Source organism: Rosa rugosa, chromosome 5 (assembly GCF_958449725.1).
Source record: "Rosa rugosa chromosome 5, drRosRugo1.1, whole genome shotgun sequence".
Taxonomy (NCBI): domain Eukaryota; kingdom Viridiplantae; phylum Streptophyta; class Magnoliopsida; order Rosales; family Rosaceae; genus Rosa; species Rosa rugosa.
The window spans coordinates 4,682,849-4,701,101 of NC_084824.1; the positions used below are offsets into that span (position 1 = coordinate 4,682,849).

General features: G+C 37.7%; 3 protein-coding genes across 4 annotated transcripts; all 3 read right to left on the minus strand.

Moving 5' to 3' along the window:
- Window positions 1–2,744: 2,744 nt before the first annotated feature.
- LOC133709836 (homeobox-leucine zipper protein ATHB-13-like) lies at window positions 2,745–4,663 on the minus strand. The gene is made up of 3 exons (XM_062135752.1): window positions 4,234–4,663; window positions 3,760–4,142; window positions 2,745–3,393 (listed from the first exon to the last, which is right to left on the minus strand). The coding sequence occupies exons 1-3, from the start codon at window positions 4,370–4,372 to the stop codon at window positions 3,001–3,003; spliced, it is 915 nt and encodes a 304-aa protein (XP_061991736.1). The 5' UTR covers window positions 4,373–4,663; the 3' UTR covers window positions 2,745–3,000.
- A 4,403-nt stretch (window positions 4,664–9,066) lies between these two features.
- Window positions 9,067–14,902, minus strand: LOC133709227 (sucrose transport protein SUC3). Of its 2 annotated transcripts, none has more exons than XM_062134888.1 (14): window positions 14,272–14,902; window positions 13,592–13,657; window positions 13,201–13,299; window positions 13,047–13,111; window positions 12,881–12,965; window positions 12,725–12,758; window positions 12,509–12,608; window positions 12,143–12,218; window positions 11,164–11,523; window positions 10,844–10,987; window positions 10,490–10,723; window positions 10,338–10,401; window positions 10,195–10,238; window positions 9,067–9,723 (listed from the first exon to the last, which is right to left on the minus strand). In XM_062134888.1, the coding sequence occupies exons 1-14, from the start codon at window positions 14,587–14,589 to the stop codon at window positions 9,553–9,555; spliced, it is 1,860 nt and encodes a 619-aa protein (XP_061990872.1). In that variant the 5' UTR covers window positions 14,590–14,902; the 3' UTR covers window positions 9,067–9,552. The 2 variants fall into 2 exon arrangements, with proteins under 2 accessions (XP_061990872.1, XP_061990873.1); XM_062134889.1 differs by having other exon boundaries at window positions 13,047–13,086; window positions 14,272–14,346.
- A 607-nt stretch (window positions 14,903–15,509) lies between these two features.
- LOC133709517 (binding partner of ACD11 1) lies at window positions 15,510–17,803 on the minus strand. The gene is made up of 5 exons (XM_062135291.1): window positions 17,667–17,803; window positions 17,435–17,563; window positions 17,248–17,323; window positions 16,174–16,287; window positions 15,510–16,047 (listed from the first exon to the last, which is right to left on the minus strand). The coding sequence occupies exons 2-5, from the start codon at window positions 17,548–17,550 to the stop codon at window positions 15,619–15,621; spliced, it is 735 nt and encodes a 244-aa protein (XP_061991275.1). The 5' UTR covers window positions 17,551–17,563; window positions 17,667–17,803; the 3' UTR covers window positions 15,510–15,618.
- Between the last annotated feature and the right edge of the window lie 450 nt (window positions 17,804–18,253).

The following is an 18,253-nucleotide window of genomic DNA, read 5'->3' on the forward strand; positions in this document are numbered from 1 at the left end:
TCCATTTTGTTGTGTGTAAATCAATGAATTGGAGTTTGCTGAGAGTAATAAGTTGATTATATACAGATAGTTGACCGTCTGGTGTGTATCTAATGATCAAATCAGATTGATATAGAAATTGACTTTAGATTCAACTTTTGTTCTCTGTTTCTTGATTTTTGTTCTGTCAAAGTGATTTAGGGGAATTGCTAATGCCACAGTGTTCGTATTGTTAGTTATTTCTGAGAACATCTATATTTTTCAATGATTATTGAACCTCAATAGAAAATTTATTGGGGGGCAATAATCTTATTACTGGGGGGCAATAATATGATTATTGGGGGATAATAATATGTTTATTGGGAGTCAATAATATGATTATTGGGTATTATTGGGGGGCAATAAATTCAGACGCCGGAGTCCCTTCACCGGTCGTCGGAGTCCGGTGACTTCTCTCTCTAGGTGACAAAGAAGGAGAGGGCAAAAATGTCCCAAAAATAAATAAAAAGAAATTAAAAAATAATTAATTTGGTATTAGGGAAATGATCTCTTAGAGTGTTTGGGTAAATGGGCAATCTCTTAAAGTGTTTGTGTAAGTGGGCAATTTTTATCTTAAAATTGTGTAAATAGTCATTATCCCTAAAAATTAACTATATGGTGAAAACTAGTCTTATTCTCAAAGCAAATAGTTCAATAGTTGAAAGATATCGATCTCACACCTCCCGTTTTGACACCAAACCTAGGAAGAAGCCACCATGATTACACCCCCTACACCTGTCGAAGTGTCAATAACATCAATCAGATCTAGAAAGAGCTCCATCAACATGGGATCAAGTTTGAACTCAGATAAAAAAATGTTGGTTCTATCTGTAGGATCTGGTAATATAGTGCTCCCCGCTCCCAAACCTAAATCTAGTATATTGAAATTTCAAAGTCATCACCCAAAGTCACTCAAAAAATATTACCTAACCCGTTGACAGAACTTGAAATTCATGGTAACTCAAAACGCAGAAGGATTAGAAAAATGCAATAATGCATGTATGACTTATATTATGCCAGTGTCGTGCACATGTTATCCTCAGCCTGTGGTCTTCAAAATCGCAAACATGCTCTTCTCTATCTGTTTTAATATTCTGGTGCTATCCTAATCCAATGTATATAATCCTAACCAATGTGCTCGGTTAAGCTGAAGCTACAATTGCATGTGGCCACTTAACGAGTTCTTGCTTAACTGGGAATTGTTAATTTCAGCCACTACCCCATATTGTATTAGTTATATATAAATATAAGTTGGCATCTAAAACCAAAAGCATCATATATATCAGCAAAATGCCGAAGCTTCCAGCCTTGAATGGCCAAACATTATTTAATTTCTTCACAACATGATCCCATGAAAATGATTATATAGCAGAAAACCACATCAACATGCATAACGGCGCATTAGTATTGTTTGCGTCTACGCTTTCTTTCTTTCTTATTCGCTCTCATTATTCAGTGTCAACTATTTATATTATGCAGATTTTGTCACATGTTTGTTCTAAATTACTAGTTCTGGGTACGTAGGCTTCAAGTTGGGTTATTTATATTGGGAGCTATTTCTCTGTTATGACAGACTGACAGTTGTTATCTTCAAGCAGATCGATGTAGCCTATCTGTTTGATAAAAGAAGTGTGAAGGATCTTGACCTAAATGTGCTCTAGATTTACAGTAAGCAAATGCATGCCAGGAACTGAAAACTAAAAGGGTTTTTGCATAATGACAGCTGCAGATAGCTAACCCCAGCCTTGACCATTTAGCTTTGCATGCAATCGAGTGTGTATTTCATATCACTGCATGTCAATATCTTGCTTTGGGGATCAAAATATCTTGAAAAACAGAGAGGCAACGATAATAATAATAATGATTCATTGAGTTGATGATAGGTTTGTTCTTTTGTTTGAGTCACTAAACTGTTGCAGAATGGACATGTGTGTTGAGTAAAGGTAAAGAAAGCATTACATCACTGAAAATAGAGAGGTGGCGGTATAGCTAGCTAGAAAGTGTGAGAAGGGAGATGGACCAAATAAAAAATCAAAGCAAGTTGTAAAGGGTGAGGAACTGATCAGAAATCTGTGTGGGATATGTTAGGGAGTGGGTGACAGCAAGTTCACATGACTTCTTCTTCTCCTCGATTTCTAGCCATAGTCTATTCAAATGCAAAAGCAGGGAAAAAAGCTAGACAATAGAGAGTGCTGAGTGCCAAAACAGAGCTGGTGGGTGTAGTCCTCTGTAGACAGACAGAAGCATATACTCGAGCTTTTGTCCATTTCCTAGTTTGTTTTGACGTGAAAATGAAACTTAGCCGACGTCCCCTTCACGAGAATATGACCCTTTTCCAACTCTGTTTTCTTCCACTCTTTCATGTACATATCTCCTTGTCTTCTTTTCCTTCTTGAATTGTGTGCTGGATGCCCTTTCTCTATTTCTCAGACGGTTCTATAGTATTACCAAGTATTGAAACTCCAGAGCCAGGATTAGTCAGTCATTAATCTGACGGCTCTCAGCTATACGCAGTTTTCAATTCTTCGGTGCACTAGAATGTTGGCTCACTCTCTCACTCTAGTCTCTCAGTCTGTAGTCTATAGTCAGTAACTGACTGACTTCATAGTAGATTTTGATACTGCATAAATGAAATCAGCAGGAATCATTGCCAGCATTAATTTTTGCTTTGACAGTAGTACAAATGCATGATTCCAAAGTAAGAATAAAGATGACAACACATACAGTCACTAGCAAATGTAATTTCTCCCATCACCTTAGAAAACATGGTATTGGTATATATAGAGCCAACATACATACCCCTTTATTCCTCAATGAGGATTTTTTTTTTTTTTCTCAGCCACCACTTGAAAATTCAACTTCTATAAATAATATCTTAAGTACCCAAAACATGGATTTTAATAGAAAACTCATACAGCATCATTGGTAATTGGTTGATTGCCTCTTTGAGCACACACTTAATTTGGGGTTGAATGCTGATCATCAATTGAATTGGTGTTGTTCCAACCATGGCCAAAACCCAGACTGATCATCAATGCCACAGAACATGTTGCTCAAGCTTTCTTCTTTGACTATGTGGTCAATCTTCTGAGAGCATTGGAGTAGCTCAGGCCTTGATGATGGGTTTTGATGAAAGAGTTGTTGTATTCCAGAAGGCCTTATAGTAGTAGCAGTAGAGGTAGGAAAGAGGGATCTGCTTGTAATAATTGGATTTTGATGAGAGGATAGAGGGCTGTCAATAGCTGGAGGAGTTCTTGAAATGTCCAACTTGATTTCTGCAGAGTTGTTTTCACTTCTATTGCTGCAAGAACCCTCTGTCTCTTTTATATTCAGGTTGATAGATTCTGCTGGTTCTCTATTTTTTAGTGCCTGTATCTGCAAGACCCATATCAGAAATAGACATGGTCAAATTCCATACTCTAATTATTCAAGAAATCAACCAAAACCCAAAATAGTGTTTAGTATGTGTAAGAAAGATGTGTACTTTTAAGGCCATGATTACCCTTTATCCCCAAATTATGATCAATCAGTGAATCAAAAAGTGGGCAATCTATGTTGGAAAAGAAAAGCAACTTTGTAAATAAGTGATTATTGGTTCAAAGGGGTTCTGAAATTCATGATACAAGAAAAAGTCAAAAAAGCCAAAAACTTTCTGATGAAAGGGGGATCATTATATATTCCAAATTAACTATATTTTACAAACCATGAGGTATTCAATAATTGATCTGCTAATTGGATTACCTCTGCTTGAAGTTTTTGGTTTTGAGCTTGGAGGGATTCATTGTCAGCTTTGATGGCATCAAACTGTCTCTTAAGAATATCATAGTCTTTCTCCAACTGCTTTGTCTTCCACCTTGCTCTTCTGTTCTGAAACCAAATGGCAATCTGTCTTGGCTGCAGACCAAGTGCTCTAGCCAGCTGCATTTTCCTCTCAGGCTCAAGCTTGTTCCCCAACTCAAAGTTCTTCTCAAGTGTCTTCACTTGCTCCATGTTTAGCCTCCTCTTCTTCTCCCCTCCGGCCTGTGACCCATCATCAGATAAATCATCTTCCCCATGACCCTCTTCAGTGCCCAACTCAATCCCGGAAAATGACATTGACCGCTTCCCTAGGAACGATGCAACACCTAAACAATTCACACACATAACAAACCCATTTAAGTAAAGGTGACAATGAGAGAGAAAGAAAGAAGGCAAGAAAGCAAGAGAGAGTGTTACCATGAAAGTCTTGAGGTGTGCAGGAAGGAAGTAATGGATTCAGAGAAGTGGGAGGCTGGTGGTGGTCATGATGATCTTCGTGGTGAGGAGATTGTAGCATGAAATTTGCTTGGAAAAAAGCCATCCCATTTCCAGTCATGACTTAAATTTGATTAAGCTCTGGCCATGGGCACCAAATCCAATCTCAACCAGAAGTGTCATGAATATCTAGCGGCTGTCATGTTGAAAATTGGGGAAAAGGGGATTTGAGTTTTCTTCAAATGGAAGGTTGTGCACAAATTGTTGCACTGGATGGCTTATATACCTTATCAGCAGCTTCTAGGAATTTATATTTTCTCTATATATACACACACACACACTATTGGGAGGGGAGAGAGTGTGTGTGATTCTTATATAATATAGGAAGCCATTTCTCCTTTTATATGAGAATTCACAAAGTGAAATTTTCTTTTCTTCTTTCAGGAATGAGATAGAGACGAAAGTCTTTCTTACATAAGAGGTGCGTAAGAAATTCAAAATGTCAGACATTTTTACTAGGGAGCAGGGTTCTTAAAGTCTATCTGGATGTAAGCATAGAAAAATAAAAGATTTAAATTTGAATAGAATAGAAGATTTAATGCAAATTTACTTATGGTTTAGAACATTAATTTGGTAGCATCTTAATGAAATTTACATAGATATTTTATCATTTGGAAGTAAAAAAATGAGAGATTCATTTAATTATGCATAGTTCTCCAAAATATTGAAATTCATGAGTTAAAAGCTGTTTTTTTTTCTTCGAATAATGAAAATAAATTACAAAAGAAACGAGTCCCTCTTATACAACCTAAGTCCAAACTACCAATAGAGGCAATGGTATCAGTCAGAAATTTGCTTCCCGCTTTACATGTAGATTTACATGTTTGAAAGAGACATTATTCAAATAATCAATGAGTTAAAAACTGTTAGATTAGTCGTTGTTTACAGTGTTACCTTATATAACTCTGGAGCACTATAAAACATTCCTTAACAAGACTAAAGGCAATCCAATCTTGTTTCTCTATGTGACATTATTTAAGCTTGGCTTTGATTTTGTGCACATATACCATAAGAACAAATCATGAGTCTGATGTATGTAATTGAGGAGAAGAAAGAGGTTACTTGGGAAAAAATAGAAAATGACTTGGCTGGTTGTATCTGTAATTCCAAAGAGGACTGTAATTGTACACAGAGAAAAAGGGGGAGAGGAATCTATGGAGGGGGATGATGGGTCCAATGAGGGGGGCAGGGTTTGCTACCTAACCCACCAACAGGTATCGTGGATTAGGACGAAGCTCTTTCCCATCATATCCATACCATTTATCATTTTCTTCAAGGCTCGAGCTTGACCTCTGGAGCTCTGAGCTGAAGCCTGTGCAGCTAAGTATGCATCGAAGGTGTTCGATAAAATGCGTGAACCAGAAATAGAGAGAGAAAAGAAGCCAAAGGGGTTTTGAAAAGCCCGAGCAAGGGCTGTTGTCATCAACCCTACTAGAGCTGGTCTTCTTTTGTCCTTGTGTACCACCCAATATACAATGCACAAGTTACAACCATCCCCATCTCTCCCTCTCTCTCTATCCCACTGCTCCTCTCTCTTCTGCCACACCCACCTCATTTCCCAAATGGCCTATGTCACCATGAGTATACTGTGCAGAACAAGAAAACAAAAACCAGAAAGTTTTTTTTCTTTTTTTTTTCAAAAGGTTGATTGATTGATTAATCTTGGGGAGTGAATTTTACAATTCACACGCCATGTTTTATTTTTTAGTATCTTAGTTTTATTTTTTTGTAGTGTGGATTGTATAACATGTAATGTATATACTAAAAAATAAAACATTGAGTGTGGATTGTAAAATGAGGATTCTCACTCCTCTTAATCTTTCCTCTTTTCTTTTTCCCCTTTTGGCTACCAAATAAATGGTACAAGTTAATTATGTGGTAATTTTGTTCCACTGAGCTTTTTTGGACAAGATTTTAATAAGACCCACATCATTGTTGTATCGGCATGTGTTTGCTTTTTGTTAATTAGGATCGATGGTTTTGATCGAGACTCCATTTTGTGTTGTTTTGTAGAGGCATATTTTCTAAGGGAGTGAAACTCACACTCCATGTTTTCTTTTCTAGTATCTTATTTTTATAATGTGGATTGTAAAACTACTAAAAACATGTGATGTTAAGATACTACATAAAGAAATATGAAGTGTGGATTTCACTTCATGTTTTCTATTGTTAGTTTCAGGCAGCAAATCTAGTTATAGGAGGCTACTGTTTTTTTAGTGACCTAGGCGAACGAGAGACTTTTGCTTTTACTCTTGTTGTAACTTTCTGCTTTGTACTCTTTTATATCCAATCAGTTGATCAAATTTCACTCCAAAAAAGTTAAAAGGCTGAATAGGTTGTGTGTCTGTGGGACTCAAAATGCAGCTAGCTAGTGCCCAGCTCCATATCATAATTGATTGGCAATTTCACTCCAAAAATATAAAGGGGAATCAAATTATAATGGGCTGAAGGGACTTGGGTACAACATAAATGTCGAAGCATGATCATGAAATGAAGAAAAGAAAAAGGCAATGAGCATATAGTAGGGTACGTCTACTACAAGGAAAGGGTTTAGGGTTACATACCTAGCCTAGCCTAGCTATAAATGTTGGATTACTAAGTACTTTCTGCAAATTGATCAAGATCTTTCTTTTTCTTCCCCAGTTCATCAGAAAGACAGTGAGGACCCATGGAAGGATTGAAGAATCTAACATATGAATCCAAAACCAGTTAAGTGAGAGCCATAATCATATACTCCTAATATTGGGGTGTGTGTGTGTGTATGTATATATATTATATATGTGTGTGTATAAGATTGAAATTTGAACCAGCTGACAATTTTCTGATCAGAAGCACGTCATACAAGTGAGATTTTAAATCGCATATTTGGTTTCTTGTTAAGATACATATCATCATGATGATACAATCATATACAGAATCCCCAACTTTTTACAAAGAAAAAGGAAAAAAAAGAAGTTTCTCCTCCTCAACTCAAGTAGTTTGTTATAAATAAAAGACATGCAGTAGATTACATGCAGAAGGAGATGGGTTTGTTCTGACGGCTATTTCTTTCTTTATTGTGAAAGAATGGGTGTGAATTGAAAAGTTGTCAACTACTGTGGGATTTTTTTTTTTTGATGAAGAAATCATTAGCAACCTTACTCTGTAAGAAGGGGGATACTAAATTATGCATCATTCTGTATTTTATGTAATGAGAGAGGTGAGATCAGAACATCTGTACTGTACAATATTGGTTAAGAAAGGACATGGGAAGGTCCTACTGGTATAAGAAAATAGATGTTCTGCTTTCTACTGTTTGCCAAAGACAAGGAACTCTTGGCTAAATCACATGCTTATATTAGTATTTAGTTGTGCCGGTGTGCCCCAAATCCATTGGAATAGGGTGGATGCATGTTCTCCCAACTCCTCCTCATGGTGCATAGGCTGCTATCTAATTCTATGATCTAATCTATCTGTTGGCCATTATTTGTTTCAGGGGGTTTATTCTTTGTTTAGTTTGCAAGAAAGAATGAGAAGAAAGATATATAACAACTTGTGTTTGTGTCTGTAAGTAAGGTGATGCTGGAATTAGAAAAGAAAGAGCTGAATCTTCTCCTCTGGCACATGCGCTCATGGCTTCTGGTGGGCTTTTCATGTGCCTTTGGTTGCATAGCTCGACGTCATTTTTAAATCTATTGCAAATTGAAAACCAAGAGTTTTTTCTTTTCTTTTCTTTTTTTAATCAGGAATTTAAATGCTTTTATTGTTTTCAGGGATTTGCTTTTGGGCAAAGGAGATATGCTCTGATAGTGATTCCTCAACTACTGGTTCAGTTTATATGTTTCTCTTTTATTATGCTACTGTTCACATTGCAGCTCGTGGCCACGTTTAGCCTTCTCTGGCAAGAGTGAGATGGCCCATCCATCGGAGCCGTCTATTACGGAGGACCCATGACCTGGAAATTTCAAAAGCGATAGACACCTCTGTTGCTGATGTGATGAATTGAAAATGGAAGGAAAGAGATGGGTGAGGAAAAAATAGAAACAAACTGTTCCAGAATTTGCTTGTTGATATCTTAGCCATAAGTTCATAAGCAAATAAACATATAGATTTGGATGAAACGGAACGGTTTAGAATTGACCGGCCAACAGTTTCTGAGATGTTTGCCATTTTACACGCCCGAAGAAGCAAAGCTAAGGTCCATAGCCACCAGACAATACAGCTACCAAATTGTAAGCAAAGTTTACTCCTAATAAGCACTGAAATGCCACTCACATCTAATATTGGCGTATTGCTATCAAGGGGAAACATCTGAGTAAGCTGGATTGCGACGCAAGACTTGTGACCTGGGACAACGACGCTACATCAGACTATGGTGACTAGGCTAACACAGACCAACTAATTAACATCCAGTATCATATATAATCAGACATCTGTTTTGTCATTCTCATTATCAAAGAGCATTCCAAAATTACAATATTATTGTAGTCTGTTCTTGTTAAATGTTAGCAATTTATAATAAAACAACAGAAATTATAGTAAAAACTTGTTATGCAAGTCTCCTAGGGCATGCCTTCATTAAACCGATCTATTTCCAGATGGAGTTAAGAGCAATGGATCAGCCTGACCACCACTGACGGCTTTCCTGCATGAGGAAGCTGAGCTTGGAAGTAACAGTGGAGGCCTGAGAAAAACCTAGGTACTTAAGCTGACATCAGTTTAATGTAATCAACATAATTCACATCAATGATTCAAATAGAAAACGTGGACACAGTATCACCAGCAACAGAGTTCAAATAAATTAGCCTAGATTTCTTCTGATTTTTTAAGTATTCCAATAACATCGACTTCCAAATGATACATCAGTTATGTTGACAAATAGGTGTCGTTTACATGCACATACCAATTACCTCCTGCTGAATATATATACAGTGTAGATGAAATATTACAATAATCGCCAAGCGCTTTATTCACTACGCCAAAATATGCTTAGTTAGATTTAGTAAAACAATGAGTAAGTGAGAAATATATGCAAGTAGATCCTTTTCATAATAACTGACAATATACACTCTACATTGAGTACAGATTACTCACTAAAATTGTGGAAAAAATGAATGAATTGAATATGGAATGGGTAATTCTTTTGATAAGAATGTCATACGTACGCAAAATGTCAGAGCCATTCCTCAGGGAGCCAATGCTCCTGTATTGTTGATAAAGAGTCACGCATGGTGTGGTTATCACCTAAACAGCTGCTCGTCACTAGCCAAAATGAAAACCACTCGATGTGAAAGAACTGTTTGATAGATTTGGTAGCCTGCGAACTGCAAAAATGCCAGCAGCAAGGGCAGCAAAAGAAGCCAAAACAAAGGCAGGTATATTTCCTCCACCAAATAAAGCATCCCATGGCCCCGCACCGAGAGACACAATCATCTAAACAATTCAACAACATATAATATCAGATTGATGCAGTTAAAATTTAACAAGTTAAGAAGCCTGTGGCCATTAATCAGGTGAAGATTCATCCAAAATGCACAGATGATGAACCCAAAAATAATGAATAAAAAGGATATTTTTTATTAAAAATATTAGGAACTACTGCAAAACTAAGACAAACAAGTTTCACCCCCCCCCCCCCCCCCACACTCTACTAGAACTTATCACAGTCACAGGCCTGGGTTTAGTCCAACTTCCAATTTGTCAGGCATCAGTCTGGGTCATTAAAATTTGACAAGCCTAAGCGTGGCCCATGGCCAGCAGAAAACATTACAGGTGGAAATCATAGAATAACAAGTTACCTTGAGAAAGCAAGTAAAGGGAGGCAAGGAAGAAGGACAAGTTTTAGCATTACATAATTGAGCTCAACCAGTTGGTGATAAAATACGAATAATGCGTCTTAACTACCTGTGGGATGACAATTGCCAGATTCAAAACTCCTATAGCCAGTCCTGTATCAACAGTACAAGCACCTCAGAATCACAATCATCTAAGTTCAGTAACAACAAATGGAAAACAGGTGCCAAAATTAAAGTGAAATCTATTTAAACCTTGTCCACCGCCTGCATCAGCAGTCAACTCAGCTGTAACAGAAAAGGGAACACTGTATGTGATCTGCAACATAAAAACAAGTTAGTACACTTGTACTTCTGAGGCATGAATAGAATAAAATCAACATTGCTACAAAAATATGAATACTTACAGCGAGAGGAAACCCAAGAAGAGCAAAAACAATCAGGGAAGCAATTTTGATATTATCATTCCCTCCAATTACGTGTTCTATCCCTTTAGAATACTCTCCTACAGATATCCAACTTATTATAGCAGTGCCTGCCATGCAGGCAAACACAATAAAATTGCTCATTGCCCACACTAGCCTTGCCCCCATCCGCTTACACATTGGCTCAATTAGGAAAGAACTAATTCCAAGAACGACCTAAACCATAGAACAAAGACTTTAATGATAGGTTGGCTTAATTAAATAATGGATTCTTAATAAATTTTCAATTAGCATTTGAAACAAGAGAAGTACTGGTTCTCAATTTGGAGTTCTTACTGAATTCAATAATAAACCGAATGCACCTTGTCTGACACCCTGATCATAAGTGTGTACTTCAGACAAGTTCCCTGCGGGATCTCCATGATAAACTTCCCTCCCCATCCAATCCGTATCAAAAAGAAAGAACGGAAACCAGGATAACTGCATGAAACATCATAATAGCAAGGAAGCTATTAAGTTCAAGATAAAACTTCATAATGGAAATCAACACTCAGAAATCATAATGGTCAACGAATAAATAGGAAATCAGGGAAATGCTTAATTGCTTATAGAAAGGGTGATACAGGTAAAGTCATGCAAATAAGAATGACACGTACCCAAGTAAGAGCCATAACAATGAGCACTGAATGCATTGCGGGTGGTAAATGCCTTAAACTGGTCAATAGATTGACCAACACTGCTCCAGGACCATCATTAAAACCACCATTCTGAACTTCCTCAACATTTGGCATGGGATGTTTTACATTTCTATCTCTTTCATAGCCATTCGCAGCTCTGTTCTGATTGGCAGTATCTATAACATGCATATCAGACTTTAATTTTGAATGTTCGAAACCATTTCGTTGTGGATCGTCCAATAAAGGAGCAGAATCTGATATACGCATGGGCTGATATGCAGTGAGTGGAACCTCCTCAGCAAAATATATAGTAACAAGTGTACAAAACAAGAGAAATACCTGCACACAGATCAAGACTTATCATATAGGGTTGTACAGAACAACATATATACCACAAGTCTACAGCTTGAACCTGCAAGTTTTTGACTCTCAACTGAAATTGAACTGAACTAATGAACAAGTGCAGGTTAATTAACAGAAGCTAAAATGAAAATTTTGGAAACTCTAGTCAACTAAGCAGAACCACTGTATATAGTATAGGAACATCGTATCCCACTTTGTACCCAAAACTTCAATATAGAAAATATCAGAGAGACCAGCCAAAACTTTCTGTACTTATGTCATACATACAATAGAAATATAATATATGGGGCCATCTTGTGAAAATTGACTGAGCACAACACCACAAACTGAAGTACCAGAGGTGAATCATATATCTTTGAGAAATCAAGCTTAGCAAAATATACTATATAGTGAATCAGGGTCAACACTTAGATATGACAATTCGGGATTTCAAGCTGGACCATTGAGAAAGAAGTAAATTGTCTCGGACCAAAAAAAAAAAAGCAGAAGCTAAATGTCACTCACTCAGCACTTGAACAAAATTACCAACAAGATTCTCAAATAAAAGAAGCTCATGTCTAGATATATGAACTTCTGTGTGTTACTCATAACTTACCACTGCTATAAGAAATGCTGCTTTAAGATTTCCACAGGCTTCACAGCAAGCTTTACTCAACAAGAAAGGAAACCACCTGCCAAGAAAGAAATTGTCAGATACACAACACAATAGAAGTTGAACAACGAATTGCATCCTCAGAAGTTGAATTGCAAAATGCAGACGACCTTAATAAGAAAGCAGATTGCAGTGAGCACAACAGAACAAAACTTGGCGTTTAATTTGGTTCAAATGGCACAATTTTATAAACAGGGTTTCGCGAAAGGGTGATCAGAAGGAATATGATGACTAAAACAACACATAAGATACCCAATGTACAGAAGTATTAGATTACCAATAAGGCAATAACATAGTTAAAAGTTTCACCTGTGCCAATTTCCACTTGCTCCAGCAGAAAATCCTAGGATGTTACCAACAGCCATCCATGAGCAAAACACAGCATTTGCTGTGTTACGTTGATCAGGGCCTACAATATAGTCATGACACATATTTTGTTAAGACATAGTTTGTACTCTTAGGTTAAATGAAAGACCCAAGCAAAAATGTAATATTATGACAACAGAGAGAGAGAGAGAGAGTCACCTGATAGATCTGCTAGAAGAGCACGCGCTGGCCCCTACAAAAATTACAAGTTTTATTTTGTGCTCAGACATAAAAACCATTGTAAAATGGTACGTTTTATTATCAAATTGTTTAAACTTTGAGTGTGCTTTTCTTTGATAGTCCAAGAACACTCACCTGAACTGTATTATTGGCAAGATCCAGCAACCAAAATCCAATAATAAAGACAAAAGCAGCCCTTGTTCGGGTACCTTTGAAGGTTCTGCATTTCCTTAGATGAGTTGGCTAACAGTAGATGAATTTTGCAATGTAAAATACAAATAATTAAAGGAAGGCGACAAACCTGCAATGCTCGTGTGTATCTCCTAATAAGTATCCAATGTCTGCAGAAAATCCGATTAATACCACCTAAATTACAAGACTTAGTTTAGCAAATAAAAATGCAAGCATTAATTAATTCAAAATAAAATGAAAATTAATTGCAATGATGCACTCACGGCAATAGAGATCAAGAGAGATCCTGCAAGTATGAAGGGGCGCCTTCTTCCCATTTTTAAAGAGCATTTGTCACTCCAAATACCAACGCAGGGTTGAACCTTAACAAAACAAAAGTTGGTGTAACTGAAGGAAAAAGAATATTAAAATAATTCCTATAACAGTAAACCTCAAAAATATTCCCATAGCCAATAAATTCATAAACTCATGCTGGATAGTTCTTTATTTATTCCGCGAAAACTCCATGAAGATGATATAAGTTAATTTGGCTAAACCACAAGTTAAGAGTTACTGTTGTTCCCACTGAAGATGGCAACAAAAACTTCAACAGATTAATAAAGAAGAGGTACAAGTACAAATGATAAATTTTTGAAACTGACTAACATCACTTACCACAAGGCCTGTAATAGGGCCACAAAGCCAAATAAACGAAGAAAATGCATGCCCAATTCCAAGTGTCTGCAACAATACTCGAAACACAAAAACAAATAAGGTAAGCAATTATCAATATCAGCATCAAAATAAACCCAAGTCAAGATAAAAAGAACACAACACAATAGTATGCAGTGAGGACATTAACAACTGTATGAATGACAATCACAGCCTAGAGATTAATAACTAGAACCCCAAAGTCATCACTTTACGCAGTAAATCCACTGATACTAAACACAAAAGAGGCAGTGAATTACAGCAGACGCTACATATTCTCTCCTTATTCGTTTTATACATGGACAAGTTCTGGCATTGCATTACCAAACCAATAGGAAGAAAAAGAATAACAAAAAAGTCGGAATCGGAATGAAGTAAAGTTGCAAGGTGAATTAAGTTGAACTTTTCTTACAGACTCTGCCAGTGTAGATTATGCAAAAAATTCAGAATATACCAGATTAGCATAACCAAAATACAAGCAAGATCGTCTCTATCAATAAACTATTCACTGTGCCCCTCGAATTCTTCCTTGATTCAAAAGAAAGATTACCAATCCCTATCTAATTATCCTGAAGCTGAATGCAGTTTCTGAAATTTCAAGCGAAATTGAAATTCAGAAAAATGAATCAGACACGAAACCGAACCTGTATATAGGGAGTTAAGAGCGAAAGCTGCAAAGCCCAACCGAACTGAACACCGGCGGCAACCGTACAGCTGAGAATTAGAGTCATCAGGGTGTTCTGATTGGGAACCGGTAGACTCTGCGGCTGCGGAAGATCGCCGTTCCCGTTCGGAACCCTAGCGGACGACGACGAAGACGGCGACTGCGACGGAGACGGCCTAGTGGAATTGAGGTCGATCCGATGATGAGGCTCATCATCCATCCCCATCATTTCAACTTCCGTATCCTTCAGGTTCCGGTACGGCACCCGAATCGACACCGAGTCGGTCTTCCCCGCCATCGCGACTCGGTCAGTGACTCAGTAACGCGTCGACGACTCAGAACCTCAATTCTCCGTACATGAAACTGTAGAGTGAAATGTAGCGATCCAGGTCTTTGGCCTAGAGATCTGAATCTGATTGGAGGATTAGAACTGAGAGGGAGAGGAAGAGGAAGCGGGTGAGAGAGGGATCGAGTCAAATTTGGGCGGGTGTGGAAAATGGAAATGAGTCCGATCGCAATACAGGGTTTTGTTTCACCTGCGTCGCACCACCATGAGAGGGGCGCCTGCGTTCGGTTCGATCAAAACTTGTTGCTTTAGTGGGCCATCGCGTGATTTTGGATCTATAAACATGCGGTGCAGTGTATCTTTCATTGTTAAAAGCCCATGCTTAATGTCAAAGGCAAGGGTGGCCTTTCGATCTGGACCGTTGTTTTGGATGACCGTGAAGTCTGAGGACGTCTAAATTAAGCTCACCGACACAGAGGAACAGGTGGGGAGTCAAATTTGCGTTCTGGTCACACTCACACCTAGTTTGAAGTCTCTGAAACACGTCTTAAGTTATGACGCTTTAATCTTTCAGAAATTCAGGGGTGACATTCCAATTTGATAACATAGAAAAGTCTCAAGCGTATGGTATATGTTGCCAAGTAAATGATAATCTATGTTTTCCGGTCGACGATACGAACAATATTTCATTATTTATCCTCGAGAAGTCAGATCCATGATACCACAATAGAACGCTCTGAGTTTAACTCGCAGACAGCTAGTTGTAAATAATCAGAAGCAAATATGTTAGCTGATAAATGGCTAAAAGAGAACATCTATATCTCATTACAGCTCTATTCGGCTTTCGTGTTCCCAAATCTTGTATGATCTTCGTTCTAATGACATTTTATTCAACTTTACCCCCTTTTTTATGCAACTTTAACACACATGTATGCTATCTGTAACCAGATTGTATGACATATACAAACACCAGTCAGAAAGTATCAAACTACATACTAATTACAATTTTACAAGAGTATATGAATTGTATCAAATTACACATTACTGCCTAACACCATGACTGCCCAAATCAGCTGCAGCTTTGGCGGCTCGGTTTAGAGCACCTGACATCCAAAGGGCTCCTTTAGAAAAGTAGCTGCTGTTTACCACAGCAGTTGCAGCTTCTGCGGCTTTTCTTCCAGTCTCTGATATCGCTGATTTGGTGAGCTCTGATACATGGTACCGCTCATCCACAGATTTAACAGCTTCAACACCTGCGCAGAACTTATCAGCGAGGCCATATCTCTCACTCAGCTCAGAAACCCTGGCTGCTGCAGTCGCTGAATATTGATGAGACTCGTCAAATGATTTCGCCTGGGTTAATGCATCTTTTCCCAGCACATATCCCTTGGATAACATGGTCATGACTACTTCTTGAGCAACAGATGCCACTTCTCCAGCACTAGGTACATTTTGGCTTGTTGGTGGATGCTGCAGATACATAAGAATGCATTACAACTTGTAGTTACAGTATGACTTGTGTTGTGTGTGAGCAGATATGCAAACCAGTAAGCAACTACATTATTTTCGCAGATTAAAGATACAAAAGATGCATACAGTTGAATGAGTTTCTTCATCATCCCTTGATGAAGGCGTGTTCCAAAAGTCAAATTCATCTTGATAATGCCCCCAGCGGGTTATGCACACAGGTTGATCTATGATAGTGGCACCCTGAGACAATAAGATTGTAAGGATAAATAATGAATCAATGCTCACAAATCATCCTGGAGTGGGGATTTTATGTCCACCACCGATCAGTCCCATGTTTTGTAATTGGCTTTTCTAGTTGAATAAAATTTCTACTCTCAAAAAAAAAAAAAATGACTCAGCTACCAATTGAAATACAAATAAGTACCATCTGCTGTGACCATAGAAAGGCTAAGATAAAATAAGAAACAAGTAACAAGACCATCTTGGTTTACAAGGAGGGGAACTATGCAACTAAAAGAGGAAAAACTTCAATGTCTTCACTAATAAAAGGAGATACCATTAAAGATATGACCAAACCATATATCAAAAGGACATGGAAGGAACGTGATACAAGCCAAGTACCTAATATGATAAATTGGAGAGCCTTTCGATAAAGCAAACCCTATACTCCTTTTTACACATTTGAGAATCTTGTAATTCTCTAACTCACTCAACTGCTTTCTTAAAAAACTTAGGTTAATATGTATAGTATGTTAACAGCAGCATTCTTTAGTATATTCTTTTTTACTTTTTCTCTCTCTTTTTTTTTTTTTTTTTGGGGTCCAGATTCTTTTCCTTTTTTCTGCCTTATGAGAAAGTAATTCCTCTAAAGACTTAAAATGGTCATCCAACAAAACCAAACGGGAAGGCCTGGTTTCACTTACTACTATAAGCATATATCCGAAAGGCATTTTGCAAGACATACACTAAAAGCAGATAGGCAGCACGATTCGAGCTATAATGGTCACTATAACATTTAACAACTCTGAAGCCTATGCTTAGATTTTCAGATAAGCTGATACGAAACTACGAACAGCACATTACATACAAAACTGATCATGAAATAAAACATTGCCTGAAATCGAAGCACCCTCAATGAATCAAAGTGATCCTAACAGTTATTAATAAAATGAAATGGCGGTGAGTTGAGGAAATACTCACACTGAGCAAGCAAGCAGTCTCCTGAGAATACGAATCCTTGAACGTCACATAGGCAGTACATGCACATTCACCGGATCTGTAATTTTCCAAATCAAAACAACAAGAATAAAATTCACCGAAAATTTAAAAAAAAAAAACAAAAAAAAGGGTAAAATTATGAACTCTGATACAAATTGCTCATCAATACCTGACGATTTCAACGCCTTCGATTGAGCCAGAGAAGGAGAAGAAATCATAGACATCCCTCTCGGTTGCTTTAGGAGACAGACCCGTAACTTCTACGGCAAATCCACCGTGATTCATATTCTCCGAAAACCTAAATAGGATATTCCATCGATTCCAAATTAGATTAAAAACTGAAATTGAAATTGGGGTAATAATCACAAACACGAAAGGATTAACGAAAAGAAACAACGCACCTCAGACTCTGTGGATCAAGATTTGCCAAAAAAGAAAAGAAAAAACTCCAGAGAGATCAAGGAGGAGGAAAGAGGAACTTGAAGCCAACACTGTGCTCTGCGACTCTCTTGCACGTCGTTAACAGGTTTCACCCGGAAACGTCATGGGCCAATGAAATATTTGTAGGCCCAGTTGAGCTGAAACTATAACCACCAATGTAGAGCTAAGTTGGAGGCCCAGTACAGTACTAGGAACCCAAATAAAGCCCATCTGAAAAAAAAAATCTCCAAGGCCCAATACATTGTTGTTTGCTAAGTTGCTAGTGTGAAACAGATTATTAACTCACTGTTTACCTTTGTAATTATGTTGCAAAGGAATCACGCCTGTACTGTGGAAAGCGTGCATGTCAAGTCTTATTCAGTTAATCACGCTTGCAAACACTATTGGAAATTCATTGAGATAAGGAAACGTTGGAAGGACAAAGTAGTTTGAATTATTTTACGTACGTACGCATCTTGATTTTATGTCGATAAGCAAAGCTAGATCAGATTCATGTATACTGTCAGTAGGAAGTTACTGGCATGCGGCCGGGGCATCATAACAATTA

Excerpts from the sequence above, each read along its gene's own strand:
- LOC133709836 (XM_062135752.1), bottom strand. The coding sequence starts at position 4,372 with ATGACTGGAAATGGGATGGCTTTTTTCCAAGCAAATTTCATGCTACAA. Across the intron at positions 4,143-4,233 it reads CACACCTCAAGACTTTCATG|GTGTTGCATCGTTCCTAGGG; the intron begins GTAACACTCTCT and ends TGAATTGTTTAG. Across the intron at positions 3,394-3,759 it reads ACCAAAAACTTCAAGCAGAG|ATACAGGCACTAAAAAATAG; the intron begins GTAATCCAATTA and ends TGGGTCTTGCAG.
- LOC133709227 (XM_062134888.1), bottom strand. The coding sequence starts at position 14,589 with ATGGCGGGGAAGACCGACTCGGTGTCGATTCGGGTGCCGTACCGGAAC. Across the intron at positions 12,609-12,724 it reads TCTTCTAGCAGATCTATCAG|GCCCTGATCAACGTAACACA; the intron begins GTGACTCTCTCT and ends ACTATATTGTAG. Across the intron at positions 12,219-12,508 it reads GCAAGTGGAAATTGGCACAG|GTGGTTTCCTTTCTTGTTGA; the intron begins GTGAAACTTTTA and ends CTTTCTTGGCAG.
- LOC133709517 (XM_062135291.1), bottom strand. The coding sequence starts at position 17,550 with ATGAATCACGGTGGATTTGCCGTAGAAGTTACGGGTCTGTCTCCTAAA. Across the intron at positions 16,288-17,247 it reads AGACTGCTTGCTTGCTCAGT|GGTGCCACTATCATAGATCA; the intron begins GTGAGTATTTCC and ends TTATTGTCTCAG. Across the intron at positions 16,048-16,173 it reads ATGAAGAAACTCATTCAACT|CATCCACCAACAAGCCAAAA; the intron begins GTATGCATCTTT and ends ATGTATCTGCAG.